Source organism: Carassius carassius, chromosome 7 (genome assembly GCF_963082965.1).
Source record: "Carassius carassius chromosome 7, fCarCar2.1, whole genome shotgun sequence".
Classification (NCBI taxonomy): domain Eukaryota; kingdom Metazoa; phylum Chordata; class Actinopteri; order Cypriniformes; family Cyprinidae; genus Carassius; species Carassius carassius.
This window is the reverse complement of record NC_081761.1, coordinates 4,736,274-4,755,321: the sequence shown is the minus strand read 5'-3', so window position 1 is coordinate 4,755,321 and position 19,048 is coordinate 4,736,274. Positions and strand designations below refer to the sequence as shown.

At 35.7% G+C, this 19,048-nt stretch overlaps 2 protein-coding genes across 8 annotated transcripts; both read right to left on the bottom strand.

Moving 5' to 3' along the window:
* Positions 1–2,506: 2,506 nt before the first annotated feature.
* Positions 2,507–11,995, bottom strand: retreg2 (reticulophagy regulator family member 2). Of its 2 annotated transcripts, none has more exons than XM_059553557.1 (9): positions 11,612–11,995; positions 10,639–10,742; positions 7,880–7,910; positions 7,627–7,756; positions 7,162–7,246; positions 6,229–6,366; positions 5,720–5,808; positions 5,203–5,337; positions 2,507–3,802 (listed from the first exon to the last, which is right to left on the bottom strand). In XM_059553557.1, exons 1-9 carry the CDS (start codon positions 11,830–11,832, stop codon positions 3,047–3,049), a joined length of 1,689 nt encoding a protein of 562 aa, XP_059409540.1. In that variant the 5' UTR covers positions 11,833–11,995; the 3' UTR covers positions 2,507–3,046. The 2 variants fall into 2 exon arrangements, with proteins under 2 accessions (XP_059409540.1, XP_059409541.1); XM_059553558.1 differs by having other exon boundaries at positions 2,507–3,798; positions 5,202–5,337; positions 11,612–11,993.
* A 726-nt stretch (positions 11,996–12,721) lies between these two features.
* Positions 12,722–19,024, bottom strand: prkag3a (protein kinase, AMP-activated, gamma 3a non-catalytic subunit). 6 transcript variants are annotated; one of them, XR_009434248.1, is made up of 13 exons: positions 18,716–19,024; positions 18,205–18,241; positions 17,995–18,101; positions 17,795–17,876; positions 17,645–17,703; positions 16,568–16,628; positions 16,062–16,116; positions 15,357–15,483; positions 15,111–15,276; positions 14,976–15,013; positions 14,706–14,852; positions 14,049–14,219; positions 12,722–13,057 (listed from the first exon to the last, which is right to left on the bottom strand). XR_009434248.1 is itself a non-coding variant. In XM_059553552.1 (13 exons), exons 1-13 carry the CDS (start codon positions 18,731–18,733, stop codon positions 13,050–13,052), a joined length of 999 nt encoding a protein of 332 aa, XP_059409535.1. In that variant the 5' UTR covers positions 18,734–19,024; the 3' UTR covers positions 12,722–13,049. The 6 variants fall into 6 exon arrangements, 4 of the variants coding, with proteins under 4 accessions (XP_059409535.1, XP_059409533.1, XP_059409532.1 ...); XM_059553552.1 differs by having other exon boundaries at positions 14,126–14,219; XR_009434247.1 differs by lacking the exon at positions 12,722–13,057 and adding an exon at positions 13,139–13,350 and having other exon boundaries at positions 18,716–19,023.
* Positions 19,025–19,048: the final 24 nt, after the last annotated feature.

Below are 19,048 nucleotides of genomic sequence, written 5' to 3'. Positions count from 1 at the left end.
CAACGTCCACCGATGTTAAACGTGGTAAAAAAAAAAACTTGTTAATTTACATATTGGATCGCATTAAAATAGAGTTAATATCATTGCGGTTATCTTTGTAGTTATCATTCTGGCCTTAAAGTAATAGTTCACTCAAAAGTGAAGGTTTTCTGAAAATGTAGGCCATCCAAGATGTTGATGAGTTTGTTCCTTCATGGGAGCAGATTTGGAGTAATGTAGCATTACATCACTTGTTCACCAATAGATCCTCTGCGGTGAATGGGTGCCGTCAGAATGAGAGTCCAAACAGCTGATAAAGACATCACAATAATCCACACCACACCACAGTTAACATCTTGTGAAGTGAAAAGTTTGCAAGAAAAAAAAAATCCATCAGCCGTTCTAACTTAACGAAAAAATCCATAATATCGCTTCCTCCACTGAAAAAAGACCATCCTTTGACATCAAAACGGTCTTGGACTTTTGGACTTGATCAGTGCATATTTCTCTCCTGATTCAGACTGGATAATTTTATTCACTGGAGGAATATTGATAGACAACTCGTAGTTTAGCTGGTAGTTTGAAGTTAAAAATGGATGGATTTATTACAAACGCACAACTTTTCATTTCAGTAGGCGTTAATTGATGGACTTTATTAGATGTGTGAATTATTGTGATGTTTTTATCAGCTGTTTGGACTCTCATTCTGACGGCACCCATTCAATGCAGAGGATCCACTTGTGAGCAACTGATGCCAATACCCCATCTACATCTTGGATGACCTGAGGATGGACTATTCCTTTAAACCGAGAGAACAAATCAGTGCAATTCAGTGAAAACAATCCCCGTTTAAATGAACACAAAGCACTTGAAGTTGAAAACCAGCTCATGGGTGTATATTAGAGATACATGGAGGTGCAAGTCAGAGTAACAAAACGACATTCAACAATATATTTTGGAGTTAAATGCTCTAAGTGCTTTTTTATAGATCATAAAGCAGTAACAGCATGAGCAAAACACAATCACTATTACACAAAGATGACCTCTGTAAATATCTGAAAACACAAATCTCTGCGGTCTGGATCGGATGTGTCAGTTTGTGGGTATCTACAGGAGGAGCAAAACGCAAAGCAAAAAACACAGATACCTACTCCTAAGCAAACAACTGAGATGCGACAAGCAGTTTGTTTTTCCACATTTGAACTAAAAATACAATCACAGCAACGCAGAACATACGTGCAACTATGTGGCGCAGGATTTTAGACCAATCAGATTTTACAGTGGTTGGGGATAAACAAAATTCGAATATTTCTTTACTTCACATTAGGACACAGTACAAGAATAACTTTTGAATTTAAAGGAATGTCAATCTGTTTCCAATCAGTCGACAGATCTGAAAAACATCCCATGTTACAGGCCTTAGGTAAATATATACATTGTTTTACACACACGCTTCCAGTTTAAAAGATATTTCCCTTTAGTAAGATTAATAATTGAAAAATATATATTGGATCATAAAATCTTCTATTCTTTCATTGTCACACAAGAAGTCACTGAGCTCTGACACTGACATGAAGAGAAATGAATGATCAGATTCTTGTTAGTTTCATGTTGTCAATTCGAGAAATACCTTGATGACTTATTACGAACATCTTACAAAGATACAAACAAATAAGGCTCAATCGTTTACTTGGGACTCCCCTCTTATGAATGTTCATTTCAATTAAAAAAGGGAAAATAATTCAGTCAAGCCCATGCACGAAATCTACCTAAACTTCTAACAGTTTATCATGTAAATTGTATTTCAGGCAATCTGTGAGCTCTTGATGTGATTTGTACAATGAAACTTACACTATTGTTCAAGAGTCTGTAAGATCTTTGAACGTTTTTTTAAAGTCCTTTATACTCTCCCAGACTGAATTTATTTGATCAAGTTATTTGATGTTTTCTATTTGAATGTAATTTATTCCTGTGATGCAAAGCTGGATTTTCAGCATCATCACTCATTCCAGTTCGCGGATTTTCTGCTCAAGAAGCATTTATGATTATTTTTAACGTTGAACCTGTTTCGGCTGACCCCAAACTCTTGAACAACCGTATGTTTGGCATGGTTATGGAAATCCAGAAGTCCTGCAAATGTGCACACAAACAATACCTCAAAAGTGCGACCTATTATAATATATCGAGTCTGAATAGGAGTTGAATACAGGGGAAACATCAAGCACTAACAATGGGGAACTTTTCTGAAAGCTAAAGTGTGCTACGCTGCATTCACAAACATCTTTGTGCGACAGAAGTACTTTACAGATTACATCCTCAAAAATCAGTATAAATGGCACGATCCAATATTGATTTCTCAAAACGATTTAATTTGCAATTGCAACACACTAAACTTTTTTGACTTCCGTCTCCCAGAATATAAATCTTGCGGCTTTATTATTTATTTGAGACGCATTTAATAGTAGTATTCTTAACTATTCTTAACTCTAACCAATTTTAATAAAACCATCCACTTTATAGGAATATATTAGTTAAGCTATGATTATGAAAAGAAATCTTTAACATAACCAACTTTTCATTGCGAATTTGCAGTCATATCCTGCTCACCCTCTCTTTCCATAAAACTTCCCAGCCCTACAAACAAATAGAACTCTGATGAGCCGAGACATTAAACCTTATGATAACGGTCAGCGTGGGACTGATAAACCAGAGGGCTCTTGTGTCGCAGGCAATGTGGTCTTTGTCAAAATATACATACAGAAAATGATTAAAACTAAGTCTATCTTAAACTTCTTTTGAAATTGGAGTGGCTGTATTTGAGGCTTAATGCCATCTGGATCTGTCAAAAAAACCAAATTAACTCATTACCGTCGCTTTTAGGATTTGCGTTGGACATTCACTTGCTCAGGAAACAATATCCCACCAGCAATCACAGTGATCTCACTCCCGAAAACAATTAAATAAAGGCATAGCTGACCACAACATTCCCTTTTCTCACAAATCGTTTGTCAGTAATATTGTATCTACAAGGGTTATAAATAAAATAAACAGTTTAGATGACATGAAGCTAGGAATCCTGCTGGTCTGCATGCTGCTGACTGCTCGCGGGCGTGTCTGTAGAAGCCCCGCCCACGTCCTGTCCATCAGCGACATCAAGGGTCAACCCCTCATCCATTTGTTCAAGTTCGCTTTGGTCCAGAAGCTCAAAGTCCTCTTCCTCTACGGGTACGAGAGTGACATCCGGTTGCTCTTCGGTGCTTGCTTCGGTGACGTCAGCGTCCTCTTCTTCTGCGCTGGCTTCCTGGGTGGAAGGCGACTCGAGGGGCGATTCCATCGGGCAAGAAGGCGTTTCGGCGGGAAGAAACGAAGCCATTGACGAGCCCTCACTGGCCTCGGTAGACTGCAACAGGGCTGAGAGAGTGTTCTGTACTACGGTAGAGATGGCCGTGCTCACGATCTCCTCGCTGAGGGTTTCCAGGGACCGAGCGGGTCTCGAAACCCCCGCGGCCGATCCCCCTCCCTCTTTTGCAGTACCCACAATGCTTTGGTCTGCCCCCTTCGCTTGTCCGTGTCCATTAAAGTGCGTGTTGACAAAGTGAAGCGGAGATGCTAAGTGCTGGATGAGGCGGCTGGCCGGAGACAGCATCTCCTCCTGGAGCTCGGATCGGGACGCTCCTGTCTGCTCAGACCCGAGAACGCCCAGCGGGAAGTGGAACAGACCCGGTTCAATAGAAGGCAGCTCGTCCACCGACGGGAACTCTGCTAGGTCTCTAGAGAACGCCTCCTCTGGTTCACTGTGCACGCTCTGCTGATCCAGGTCTGCAGAGGAAAACAAAGTTGAAGGTAAAAGGTTATGTACACGAAATACAAACAGCCCGCCTTGTTGGCAGAGGCTATTTACACTAACTCCGCCCACTAACGTGTGATTGGACTAGTCAACACAGTAAAACACTGCAGTCAAACGTCAGCTTCATTGGCATAGATGGTAAAACACATGCTTTAGTGTTTTTGATGCGATTGACCCGGGTTCAAGTATCATATAACACCAGAAAAGCATTTTTTTTTTCAATAAAATAAAGGAAATAATCAAAAAGTTGAAAATAAAATATCCGGTAGGTGTCCCAATACAAACAATACTGAGGTACAGATAATTGCCACTATTTGCATTTAGTGGTATACATAACATAAATTTTTTATATGGTGTAAATAGAATCGACAGCTATTTTCACTTAGTGTAAATAGCAACCATCGCTAAGAAAATATTTCTATTGCATCTATTTGCTATTTACACTTGTCTAAAATAATTAGTATTATCTATCCTTGGTTGAATGTGTTAAAGTGACAGCCCTAGCAAGAGTTCTTAAGAAATTATTTACTCAAATAAAAATTTCACCAAAAAGGTTTTATTTATGATTTCGCACATGAATTAGAATTTGTGCAAGAGTGTTTTTAACATCTGAAATTAATAAAGAAAATTAAAAAAAAAACAGGAATGTGAATTTACCTGACATTGCACGAATTACACACAAAAAAAAAAGTATTAGCATACTGTCTGGACTTGAAGAGTGTTTACGCAACATGGCATTTAATGTTTCTAATATATCTGCGTTTAAATTTTTATTTTATTATTGTTCAGTAAAAAAAGACCACTTTTAGGTATAATTCGACAGTTAAAGAAAACATTTTAAAATTATGTTAAAATTAACTCCTGTTCAGGAGTCAGTAATAAATCTTTTTGAAAGAAAAGAATGCTTTCATTCAGCAATGATAAATTAAATTGATTAAAAGTTAGAATAAAAACATTTGTTACAAAAGATCTCTAATTCAAATAAATGCTGTTCTTCTAAACTTTCTCTTCATCAAAGAATCATGTCAAAAAAATAAATAAAAATGATGCAGCACAACTGCTTTCAAAATTAATAATCAGAAATGTTTCTTGAGCAGCTAATTTTAAGACTGCTGATAAAGGAGCTTTGCAGGAATTTTTTAATGAATTCAAATAGAAAACTACAGTTTTTATCAAATAAATGCAGATTTGGTAAGTATAAAAGACATATATATATATATATATATATATAACAAAAAATGTATATAGACCCCATGTAAATAATGTCTATTGAATGTTTGTTGTCTGTGGTACTGATCCACTTCTTCTAATAAGTCTGACTAAACTACAATCTTTTTTTTGTAAATCTAGTTGCACATGAAACAGCCCTGAGTACCTTCAGAGACGTCTGTGAGCTGTGGTGTGGTGGCTCTGGACACAGAGAATCCTCCACTCTCCAGAATAGATGCCTCCTCGTCGGACAGCTCCGAGTCTGTGATGGCCATCGCCAGAGCCGTAGTCTTCACATCCACCTGAATAACACAGAACACACCAATCACTGACTGGAATTACACTACAGGTCCCCAAGACTGTTCAGGAAAGTACTAAAGTAAAAGTAAAGACATTTTAAATGTTTCAATATAGTTATTTTTCTAATAAATGCTGTTATTTGGAATATTCTATTCATCAAAGAATCCTGATTTTAAAAAGCATCAAAAATATTAGGCTGCACAACTACATTCATCATTGATGATGATGTTTCTAGCGCAGCAAATCAGTATATTAGAATGATTTCTGAAGGATCATGTGACACCTAAGACTGGAGTAATGGCTCTTGAAAAAATTTTAAATCTAGAATACAGCCCCTGTAAGATGGGATACACCCCACTAACCCCCCTGTATCAGGACACTCACAGTCGGGGCGAAACATGACAGCTCCTCCTCGCTCTCGCTCTCGGTCTCTGCCCTCGGCTCATCACTCTCTTCCTGCTCCTTCTTCAGCTCTGCACACACACACAGTTCTCCTGAGCGCAGTCTAACAGGAAGTGACACACTAACAACTAAGAGTCTATAACTGTGATATCGGCAGAAAGAGCGCATAATATAAAGTTTTTATAGTTATTATTAGTTGGATAATATTATGCATTATTTATTCAGGTTCAAGCAGTAAACTTGTGCCAGTTTTCAGTATTTTATTTCTTTATTCTTTTTTACTGTATCTAAATTGTCTTGACACCTGATTTCCCTTTAAGCATGAACAATAAATATCGGACATATCAGATTTATTATCAAATCAGAATAATTGGTATAAAAGGTTTATATTTACCACTAATGTAAAACAACAATTGTGTTAATTTGGGGTTTTGAAAAATTGAGAAGTTAGGTTAGCAAGCTAGGTAGGACAGTGAATAAAAGGCTCTCACTTCTCTTGTCGTGTTTGCGGTGCTGTGTGTCTCCCTTCATGCTGTAGTCCAGTTTCATCAGTATGGGCTCCAGTCCGGTGTACATCTTCTGGATCAGCTCATGGTAAACCACCAGCGGCCAGAGCAGCACACTCAGCACTGAAGCAGGACAGACAAAACACTATTAACCTCTGCATACAGTACTACTCAAAGGACTGGGCAGTTTTGAACACTGATGATAATCAGAAATGTTTCTTGAGCAGCAAATCAGCACATTAGAATGATTTCTGAAGGTCACGCTGAAGACTGGAGGAATGATGCTGAAAATTCAGCTTTGATCACAGAAATAAATTACATTTTGAAATATGTTTATAAAGCAAACAGTTCATTTAAATTCTAACAATATTTCACAGTATTACTGTTTTACTGTATACTTGATAAAAACAAAATGCATCCTTTGTGAGCATAAGAAGCTTTAAAAAGCACTAAAATAATTAATAATAATTTAAATAAAATAAAATTTAAATAAAATAACTACATTTAACATTTTACCAACAAACTTTTTTCTTCATTTAATTTTTACATTTCTTTTTTTAAATGGTAAAATATTAAATTTTTAATTAAATTCATTGAAAAGTAACAACAGAACATTTTTTTTAACATCGGTTTGAATTGTTGTAGTATTTAGTTTACATACATTTCTGTATTTAAATGTGCCTGCATTTTTAACCCAACCAAACAGAAATGCTGGGAATATATTTTTCCTCTCTGGAGTCATATATTCACCTCTTTATTTTGCTTCTTTAATTCACAGCGATGTAAAATACAGCTGGGGTGTTATGTAAGTGCAGAGGTGGACATGAATAGCTGTGTTGTGCAATTTGAATAGCTGGTGCAAAAGAGGAGCGTGTGTGTGAAAAGAATATATGGAAGTAAACAAAGACGTTTGCTCACATATGATGTAGGAGATCATTATCCCGGGAATGTAATGTCCAACCACGGCCAGGATGAAACATCCTGAACACATCATGATGCAGAACTGATGAGGAGAAACAGAACGATTGATCAGTAAACACTTTCTGGACATAAACTGTTTGTGGTCAGTCTCTTAAGCTCACTAAGGCTGCATTTATTTGATAAAAAAAAAATACAGTTAAAACAGTAATACTGTGAAATATCATTTCAATAATATGTAATTTTTTTCCAGTGATGGAAAAGCTGAATTCTCAGCATCATTACTCCAGTCTTCAGTGTTACATGCTCCTTCAGAAATCATTCTAATATGATCATCTGCTCAAGAAACACTTGTTATTAATAATGTTGAAAACAGATGTGCTGCTTCATATTACTGTTAAAAACATGAAACATGATTTTTGTGTTATTCTGAATATATTGAGCTGAACGGTTCTCTCTCCTCACCTTGCCGTGGTTTTGGCGTTTGTACTGAAGCATTTCTTGGATGTAAAGGCTGAAGGTGAGGTAACTCTCGGCGAGATGATGACTGAGCTCCTCCACGCTTAACAGACGTGGCTGATCAGTCAGCGCTTCTCTGCACAGTCAGGGCAAATTAAACTCATTTCATAAGAAAACAAACTTAGGATACAGCACAGGAAACAACTGTGAAAGTGAGCAGTGCAAACACATAAGGGACGGGATCACTGAAGACACATACCGCTCGATGACTGGCGCCTCAGGAGGCCACACTGGAGAGAACACAGAGCAAACAGTGAGACAAACTATGATTGTATGGGCCCCTGAATGGTACAATCTTCAAGATATTCCATCAAATATCAAAAATACATAATTTGATGATAACATTAAGCTCAATCATAAATCGATCCCTCCTTTTGTTGTGACAAAACAGACATGTTTTACATCTTTCACCAAGGCTACATTTATTTAGTGAAAAACATGATAAAAACAGTAATATTCGTATAATTTAATCAAACTGTTTTCTACTGATGCAAAGCTGAATTTTCAGCAGGTTTCTTATTATCAATTATTATCAAAACCGTTGTGCTGATAATAATTGTGTGGAAAAATGGAAAAAATAATTATCTGATGAACAGAAAGTTCAAAAGAACAGTATATATTTGAAATAATACTACAGGTGCTGGTCATATAATTAGAATATCATCAAAAAGTTGATTTCATTAATTCCATTCAAAAAGTGAAACTTGTATATTATATTCATTCATTACACACAGACTGATATATTTCAAATGTTTACTTCTTTTAATTTTGATGATTATAACTGACAACTAAGGAAAATCCCAAATTCACTATCTCAGAAAATTAGAATATTGTGAAAATGTTCAATATTGAAGACACCTTGTGCCACACTCTAATTAGCTAATTAACTCAAATCACCTGCAAAGCCTTTAAATGGTCTCTCAGTCTAGTTCTGTAAGCTACACAATCATGGGGAAGACTGTTGACACCTTGCACAAGGAGAGCAAGACACAAAAGGTCATTGCAAAAGAGGCTGGCTGTTCACAGAGCTCTGTGTCCAAGCACATCAATAGAGAGGCGAAGGACCGGAAAAGATGTGGAAGAAAAAAAAGTGTACAAGCAATCAGGATAACCGCACCCTGGAGAGGATTGTGAAACAAAACCCATTCAAAAATGTGGGGGTGATTCAGAGTGGACTGCAGCTGGAGTCAGTGCTTCAAGAACCACTACGCACAGATGTATGCAAGACTTGGGTTTCAGCTGTCGCATTCCTTGTGTCAAGCTACTCTTGAATAACATAAAGCATCAGAAGTGTCTAAAGACAAAAAGGACTGGACTGCTGCTGAGTGGTCCAAAGTTATGTTCTCTGATGAAAGTAAATTTTGCATTTCCTTTGGAAATCAGGGTCCCAGAATCTGGAGGAAGAGAGGAGAGGCACACAATCCACGTTGCTTGAGGTCCAGTGTAAAGTTTCCACAGTCAGTGATGGTTGCCATGTCATCTGCTGGTGTTGGTCCACTGTGTTTTCTGAGGTCCAAGGTCAACGCAGCCGTATACCAGGAAGTATTAGAGCACTTCATGCTTCCTGCTGCTGACCAACTTTATGGAGATGCAGATTTCATTTTCCAACAGGAGTTGGCACCTGCACACAGAGCCAAAGCATCCAGTACCTGGTTTAAGGACCATGGTATCCCTGTTCATGGTATCCCTGTTTGCTGGCCAGCAAACTCGCCAGACCTTAACCCCATAGAAAATCTATGGGGTATTGTGAAGAGGAAGATGCGATATGCCAGAACCAACAATGCAGAAGAGCTGAAGGCCACTATCAGAGCAACCTGGGCTCTCATAACACCTGAGCAGCGCCACAGACTGATCGACTCCATGCCACGCTGCATTGCTGCAGTAATTCAGGCAAAAGGAGGCCCAACTAAGTATTGAGTGCTGTACATGCTCATACTTTTCAGTTGGCCAAGATTTCTAAAAATCCTTTCTTTGAATTGGTCTAACGTAATATTGTAATTTTCTGAGATACTGGATTTTGGATTTTCCTTAGTTGTCAGTTATAATCATCAAAATTAAAAGAAATAAACATTTGAAATATATCAGTGTGTGTAATGAATTAATTAAATATACAAGTCTCACTTTTTGAATGGAATTAGTGAAATAAATCAACTTTTTGATGATATTCTAAATGACCAGCATCTGTATTTTGTAGCATTATAAAAATCTTTGTCACTTTCAATTAGTTTATTGTGACTTCGCTCAATAAAAGTATTTTCTTTAAAAAATAAAATAAATTTCAGTTTTTAAATTGGACGCATATAGGGTACTTCTAAGGCATATATATATATATATATATATATAAACACACACACACAGGTGCATCTCAATAAATTAGAATGTCATGGAAAAGTTCATTTATTTCAGTAATTCAACTCAAATTGTGGAACTTGTGTATTAAATAAATTCAGTGCACACAGACTGAAGTAGTTTAAGTCTTTGGTTCTTTTAATTGTGATGATTTTGGCTCACATTTAACAAAACTCGTGTATTAAAAAAAAAATTAATACACGAGTTTCACAATTTGAGTAGAATTACTGAAATAAATGAAATTGTCCAAGACATTCTAATTTATTGAGATGCACCTGTATATATAAGAATAATTTTTTATGTACATTTAGTGGAAAAGTGTGTAAAACATGCTTTAATTGTATCTAGATTTTTACTGCTTTTTATATTTATATTAAATCTACTTAAACAACCATGACAGTTTTGAAATTGTTAACAAAGTTAGAAAAATAAATTTCAGAGCAAATACATTTCGAGTAATGTATGAAGCATCCTCAAGATGCTGCAACACACAATATGCTATAAAAACTGTACATCAGCTATTTTGCCCAGTCCTATGGTGTATACCTATGAACTGTATGTGTTATGATTAAAATGCACAACACAGTATATAGTTTGTGAATGCACTACCAGTGATCTGTGGCAGCTTGTCTTTCCATCTCTCCAGTAAAGTCAGTCCAATGAGAGACACGCTCAGGAGGAACAAGGGTCTCAAAGACGTGGAAGACAGGAACCTAAAACACACATGCATCTGTTCAAACATCACAATCTGCATCGAATACGATTACAAAAACAACCCACGACTCATTCATATGACAGTAAAAAGTCATGTTTGTCACGTCCCATATGGAGAATTACCACAGTTCCTGTGTGCAAACCAAAATGTAACTGTGATATTATTTGTAAACATAGTCAATGATAACATGGTAACCATTGATGACTTCCTAATATTATGGAAATTTAGTTTTTTACACTATGTATATATAAAACTGTGTATACGGTGTTCATATATACAGTATATACACACACAAAAGGTTGCGGTTCCACAATACACTGATTTTAGACAGTAATATGGTGAAATAATTATACATATTAATGCAGTAATTCAAGATCTGTTTACAAAATTGCATGGTTATACCACAGGAAATGTCCAATATATCATATCATAATTATACACCATGGTATTTACCCCTTGCCAAAAAAAAAAAAAAAAAAGGTTCTAGGGAGGACCATGTTTTTATGTCAAGTTTCTAATTAAACATATCAGTGTATTCTTAAATCATGGAGTAGTACTATGGTATATATCAAAGTAACATGTTTTTTCTGTCTGATACTAACTATAACGGTACGTTACCTGCCATATGGTATTTATACATAACCATAGCACATGTCCAAAGATCAGTAACGTTACCATTAATACTAAATATTAGTAATACCACAGTATTATTCGATGAGAGTAGCGAAACTGCAGCAAAAGCGACGCGGGAGGCTACTAACGAGCAGATTAAACAGATTACTAACTATCTAACTAACAAATGTAATGTACTGGTCAGGATTAACACCGTCGCTTCCGAACGAACATGTTTATTCGCTCGGGTCTCACCAGAAGAGCGTGTTGAGCGCCAGCGCGGCGATGATGCTGTGAAGCGGCCTCTCACACACCAGCAGCCGCTGCGCGCAGAGCACCGCGGGCTCACACTGCGACATCCAGCCGCGCAGACGCTCCCGCAGCCGCCGCAGCTCCGGCGCATCCTCCCCGTCGCCGGGCGCCGGGAACCAGGCCTCCAGATCCGCCGAGGACACCGAGGCCCGTCTGCTCGCCATTCTCACTCGTCCAGCGTTGTTTGTGTGTGTTGATGACGAGGTTCGGGCAGGAGAGGCTGGTCATGGATTATTAGAAAAAACAGAACCACACTCCGCGGATCTTACAGGCTCTCACAGTGTCACATGCTCGGTGTTTACTGCGCCCTTGAGTGACATCTGCTGGTGCGCCACAAACACACACTTACACAACATTCACTTCATATTTATTTGATTTAACAAATATGATCTATTGTGATTGGCATATTTGTCGCGATTAATCTCATCCGAAATAAAAGTTTTTGTTCATATAATATGTGTTCCTGAAGCACAAATTGTGAAAAAAAAAAACGGTCATAGGGGTCAATTTATTGAAGTTGAGATTTATACATCATATGAAAGCTGAATAAATTAGCTTTACATTGATGTATGGTTCGTTAGAATAGGGCAATGTTTTGCCGAGATACAACTATTTGAAAATCCAGAATCTGGGGAAAAATAAAATAAAAATCTATAATTTTGACCCATGCAATGTTTTTATTGGCTATTGCAAAAAATATAACTGTGTCACTCATGACTGGTTTTGTGGTCCAGGGTCACATATATGTGTGTATACTGTGTATATTTATTATGTATATACAGACGCACATATATAGTATATATTTAGAAAATATTTACATGTATATATTCATATAATATCTATCTATCTATCTATCTATCTATCTATCTATCTATCTATCTATCTACCTATTTTATGTAGACTGAAATGTTTAATGACAGTTTATGTAACCTTTAAATAAAATTGTATTTTATTCATTAAGCAAAATTTGTAATTTTTTATATATATATACAATAAGCAGCTTTTTTAAACCTCTGTATAAGGTTATTTGTTGAGTAGGCAATCAGGCAAAGAAAGAGCACAAGGAATTGTTTATTAGAAAAACAAAACATGATAATCTGACAATACTACATGACATCGCACAAAACGGCAAACTAGGTGATCAATTTGATCAGAATCCAAGCCCATGTGCTCACTTATACATGAAAACTAAATGCAACAGTTTCCTTTGTCAGTACTTGTTTATCGCATACAATCTCTCAGTTAAATGAGAAACTTGTTGCTTAATATATTATACACTCAACGTAATCCAAACTTAACATATTTTACAATATGAATGTATAATGTAAAAAAAAAAAAAAATCCTTTCTTCATTCTTGCTTGCAGTTATACTTTACCTGCTTTAAACCCCTAAAACAGGATAAGAGAATACACTTACAGAAAGTAGCATGGTATTTTCTGAACTAGATAATACCATGGTATTCCTACTCTGAGGTACAACAACAATATCATCACATCAGTGGCTGTGCTCCCAAACACACTGGTGTTAAATGACTATAACAAAGGGTCCTGGGTCACGTCCCTGACCCACCAGTGTATTCTCCAAAAAACAGGTCACGCATATGCACAAACATGCAGGGAGAACTCTGTTCATCAGCATGGCATATAAGTGCTTTCAGTTATTGCTCACTGGTTATGAATACCTACAAGCAGAGAGAAAATGCATCAGCATTGTGGAGACCAAAATGTATTAGGAGTGGCTGCGATTCATGGGTGCTTGAGCATAACAGAACGTGATGTCATCAGATGATGTAATACAATGACGACAATACTGATTGTATTAATAAAGGCACATAATACTGTGGGGTAATTTACAGTACTAGTTAAATGTTTACACACACCTGGCTGAATCGATGTTTCTCATGATTGCATGCTTTATGATTAAATGCTGGAAATGTGTTTTTTAGACAAATATAAATTATTTTAGGATTTTCAGAATTTTCTTTTACATTTATGTAATTGCATAGATATAGAGAAAAAACAAGAATGAAAAGAAATGAATGAATAAATACATCACAACAAAATTATGTTATAAAAATGTCAAAAAAAGACAAAAAAATCTGATTAAATATTAAAATAAATTAGAATAACATTTGACATAAAATAGTGTGTTAAACATCCCATGATGCACTTCTAATATATATATATATATATATATATATATAATATATATATTATTATTTTGTCACTACATAATTGCATTCCATTTCAGTTTCCATTACATAGTTTGGATGATTTGACTTTTGTTCTGAGTTTGGTGTGTCCAAACTTTTAACTAGTACTATGTGCAGTAGCAGTGCATGTGTTGGCAAAGTTAGGCTGGGAAGGCAGTAAAGCCTACCTGGATACTAGTGCTGGTTAGATGAGGTAACAGGAGAAAACATATCCTCTCAGGTTAGGAAAACAGAGCATCAATACCTGCTGGAGATAAAACTATGGCCTGCAGCAGGTCTGAGAGAGAGATTATTCCCTGAACCACATCTTCTCTGTCCACAAGCACCAGCCTATGAACCTGCAGACAAAGCCAAGATTAAACTGTTAAGAAATCAAATCCAAAAAATACATAATAATAATTCAATACATTTCAATAAAAAAAAATATAATAATAATGACATTTAAATAAAATTATACTAAATATAAGAAATAAAATGTCAACAAAATGGCATTTGTTATAAAACAAAATAACAAAACATGACAAGTCAAAAAATGTAATGCAAAACAAAACAATAAAATGCAATCATCTTTGCAACGACAAAAAAGACAAGACAACAAAATTAAATGCAACAGTCATCAGTACTAATTTCTTATAAAATATCATTTAAAGTTTATACATTTTATGTTTAATATAAATATATAATGTAAAACAGAGATCCTTCCTTCATTTTTGCCTTCCATTTTTTTCCATGTTAAATAAAATAAAATAAAATAAAATAAAATGCAAAGGATTTGTAATTTCTGACTAATAAGATTAGTCTGAGTTTAGAACACAGTTCCTTACCTCAGCCTTGACTATTCTGTCAACAGCAGTTTCCAAAGTCTCGTCAGGGTAACATTTAATGACTCCTTCCACATAACCGCGTCTCCTCCGCACGGCCTCCTGCATGCTCATGCTCAGGTTATTGTAGGTTTTCTGCGCTGCAAGATTCTGCCAAAAGAAACAGTGGCAGTCAACTAAAACATCACTATACAAGATCCGGGTTACAAGTTCTCTAAATAAGCCAATTCTGCCTTTAATGTCTGATATTAAAAAAGGAGAAGAGATTCTCACAATCACGTCAAATCTGGAATACAGAGCGACCACCTTGCCTAAAAAAAAAAAAAAAAAACACAGAGGAGAGTAAACCGGAAGTTCAATATTTTGGTTTTGTGCTGAAACATGACTTATATGACTTGTTTTCAGTACCACTGTCATCCACCACTGGGAGAGCGGAAACACGGCGCTCAACAAACACAGAAAGTGCATCGTACACCGTAGCCGTCTGTGAGACAGTCGCCACGTCTGAGAAAGTTCCTATTCCTGCATCTTTAATTTGCATCTTCAAGAAGCATGGCTTGGGCACCGAGGCTCCCTAAAGATGAAGAGGAAATCATGCTGAACTGTAATATCATGAGTTCAAATAAAACTAAGAATTGGATTTATTTCTCTTACAAATATATAAAGGAACTTGAGGATTCTCTTATGGGTCAGTATGTGAAGGACATTTCCAGACTCTGGGTCGATGACCGGCAGCCTGTGGATTTTGTGTTTCAGTAAAGAGTAGACAGCATCAAAGAGGCTGTGTACAGACAGAAAACATATAGAAATGCATATTATAAAATATATTATAATTGCATACACAAAGAAATATAGAAAAACATATTATAAATGCATACACTACAGTTTGAGTTTGAGCTTAGTAAGATTAGATTTTTTTTCCTGATAGAAATCAATCCTTTTTGGAACTTTCTATTAATTACTGAATCCTGAAAAAAATTTTTGAGAAATGTTTCTTGAGGACAAAACACATTCCAATTATTTCTGAAGGATCATGTGACAATGAAGAAAAATCAGCTTTGCATCACAGGAATACATTACTTTTTAAAATATATTACACTAATTGTAACAATATTTGACTAATCTGATCAATTTCAATTGATCAAATAAATGCATTCTTTTTCTTCCAAAAACATTTTAAAAATCTTACCAACCTCAAACTTTTGAAAGGTATTGTAAATAGGAAAATCTATGTAGCATCGTTATGATTACTGTATAATTATTCTTACGTATAAGAATCCTAAATGGCACCAGCACCCCTCACAACCACCCAGAAACTCAACAGCGCCAGTAAGTTTAGTAGAAGCAATATGTTTATACCTCGCATCTGGTGTGATACTGATGAGACATTGATCTCGATATTGCAGATAAACGTCTAACAGAAAGAGAGAGCACATGACAAGACAAACAGAGAAACATGGGGGAAAATCAAATCTAATTTGTTTATGATATGCAGTAAATTTGCCCTATAATCACCCAATGACAGCTGCATGAGATATATTGAGCCCTGTGGAGATACAGGCAGCCTCATAATGTTTCAATACTAAATATGTCAACCTAACATCTGTGATGTAAAGAATGCTTATTTCAAAAAAAGTATATAGTCCTTTTTAAGGAGAAATGCTATCATCTTATTTTTCCCCTTTCACAAAGAAAACATCACATTTGTCAAGGTCTTAAGAACTTTTTTTTGGTGGTTTTTTGATTCAGCGACGCATGCTTTAGTAAGTCAAACACGCTGTCTTTTAGCACTTTTATAATTAGTGACTGTGTATGATAGCTGCGTATGACATCCCAACATCATCTGTGTAGTTCAGATTATTTACTTTGAAATGAATCACCTCTCCATGTCTCAATCTTGTGTTCCTCCAATTCATAGATCTGAACCTACAAGAGGAAGAAGTATATAATAATTATACAGTTTAATGTACATATAGACTACTGTTCAAAAGTTTGGGGTCAGTCATATTTTATATGTTTTTCAAAAAAGTCTCATGCTCACCAAAGCTGCATTTATTGGATCAAACATACAGTAAAAACAGTAAAATTCTGAAATATTATTGCAATTTAAAATAACTGTTATATTTGAATAATTTTAAAATGTAATTTATTCCTGTTATGCAAAGCAGAATTTACAGCATCATTGCTCCAGTCTTCAGTGTCACACGATCCTTCAGAAATCATAATCATATTTGCTGCTCAAGAAGCATTTCTTATTGTTATCAATGTTGAATAGTTGTGCTGCTTAATATTTTTGTGATACATTTTTCGGTTTCACTTTATTTAACAGTATGTGTATTTGCATGTACTTAAAGTGTACTAGAAATGTATTGCAATAAGTAAATAGTATGTACTTGAGGAACAGGGCTGTAAAATAAAGTGCTACCCATTTTTCTTTAAATCAATTCAATGTATCATTACTGAAAAAAAGTTACAAATCTTACTAACCCCAACATATTTAAAATTCTATTTTTTTTGTTATTTTAAATCTAAAACTCATACATAATTTTTTTTTTATAATTATGGACATATAAATAAAATAAGTGAGGGGTAATTAGACATCATCTAGACTGACAATCTATATCCTGTAAGTTTATTATTATTATTATTATTGGGAAATTTATTTAATTTAGTATTTTTTTTTTATTATTATTATTATTATTGTTGTTGCCGAGTTGACTAATTTACAAATAAAAGGCTCAAAATATCAGGTTGAGGAAATAATTTGCATGAAATAGACTGAGCCTGAATACTATTTCAAGTCACTTTGTTATCATCTACCAAAGAAACCATATCTGTGTCATGCAGCATTATGTGGACAGTCAATGCAAAATCAATACGATTCAAACAACGAAGGACAACACAAGGTGATTATAACAGAAGATGCAGAGATCGCAACCCACCATGGGTGACCTGTAATACCGATGAAGAATATTGATGAAATCTGTGATTGTCAGCATACCTGAGGGGAAAAAAGGCAAGGGAATAAGGGAAACAAAAGAACAACTCATATAGATAAAAAAATAACATGCACACACTTTGATCAGTCCTACCCACAAATCTCTGCAGTTTGTTGTCCCATAAAGGGGCCGCTCTCAGGCCATTTGCAACCAAAGCAAAGAAGGCCTTCTTTACCTGCATCGATACAATAGATGTGTATTTTCAAATCTCCTAAACAATATGTTTTTCTAAATGAATTATAGTGGTCATTTTTTAAAATATATTTATTAAATGACAATTACTGCATCCCAACCTGCAGTGTGGTGTCAAAAATAACTAGTTTGCAGCTGGTGGGAATTGCATCATAACAACAGTGTTTCTTCATGAAGTCCATATAAGCTTCTGTGTTTGGATCTTGGTCTAAAGAGACGTGAAACACACCAAACAACCTTGAATATTAAAGATACTGTATGTAAATCAATGCTCGTCATCAAACAGACTTATGAAATGTTCATTGACTTACTTAAGCTGTTCATTATATAGTCCTCATGGCAATCGTCCTGTTGGGAACAACAACAAAAATTGTAAAAAGAAAAAAAAAAATTATCATTAACCACAATAACAATAAAATATAAATTTGTAATAAAATAATCTTATATATATAGACATGTAATGAAAACTAGTGATTCTCTATTATTATGTAACAATTTTTTTTATCTATTTCCATACATTCCCTTGCCTTTTTCTTCCCAGGTATGCTGAGAGTCACATATCATGCATATATGGACTTCCAAACCATGGTTTTATTGTATTAAATTAAAAATAAGGTAAAACACAGCAGTACCATGGTAGCTTTGTAAATAAGGGTAAAACAACAAAATAAAAACATTGAATTATTACTAATAAAAATTGTTTACGTTTAACTCAGTGTCTTGCCTAATTCGTTCCTTCAAGTCTTTATTTTAACCTATAGAGTCTATGATTTTACCCCACGCATTATCTTGACAGCCCTGAGAGAAGGTTTACTGAGTTACCTGCGTGCCAGCGTCCATTTGTGCGTGTGCACTACAGTCGAGCTTCTCCGCGCGCAGCGCATCCCCGCTTCCTGCGCATGCTCGTGAATCCTGCTATAATAGGATAAACAGTGAGGTCGGATATTTAAGACGCGACGCTCCCTCTAAGCGCAGTACGACCGATGGACAGACAAAGAGACAGCGCAGTGAAGAGAAGACCACCTATTTTAGGATATTGCTGTACGAGTCTGGTTAAAAGCTGTGTAAAGGTGTCTGGTTTGACACTAACGGACCGCGCGAGCGCAGGCACGCGCAGTTTGTTCCAAATATAGCGCGTGGCCTGTGAGAAATGTG

What these genes read in the sequence shown, in the direction of transcription:
- retreg2 (XM_059553557.1), bottom strand. Translation starts at nt 11,832, where the DNA reads ATGGCGAGCAGACGGGCCTCGGTGTCCTCGGCGGATCTGGAGGCCTGG. An exon ending in AATGATCTCCTACATCATAT is followed by an intron (nt 6,367 to 7,161) that starts GTGAGCAAACGT and finishes GTCCTGCTTCAG; the next exon opens with TGCTGAGTGTGCTGCTCTGG. An exon ending in AGCTCACAGACGTCTCTGAA is followed by an intron (nt 3,803 to 5,202) that starts GGTACTCAGGGC and finishes TTGTTTTCCTCT; the next exon opens with GCAGACCTGGATCAGCAGAG.
- prkag3a (XM_059553549.1), bottom strand. An exon ending in TTTTTGACACCACACTGCAG is followed by an intron (nt 17,877 to 17,994) that starts GTTGGGATGCAG and finishes GTATCGATGCAG; the next exon opens with GTAAAGAAGGCCTTCTTTGC. An exon ending in AGTATCACACCAGATGCGAG is followed by an intron (nt 15,484 to 16,061) that starts GTATAAACATAT and finishes GTCTGTACACAG; the next exon opens with CCTCTTTGATGCTGTCTACT.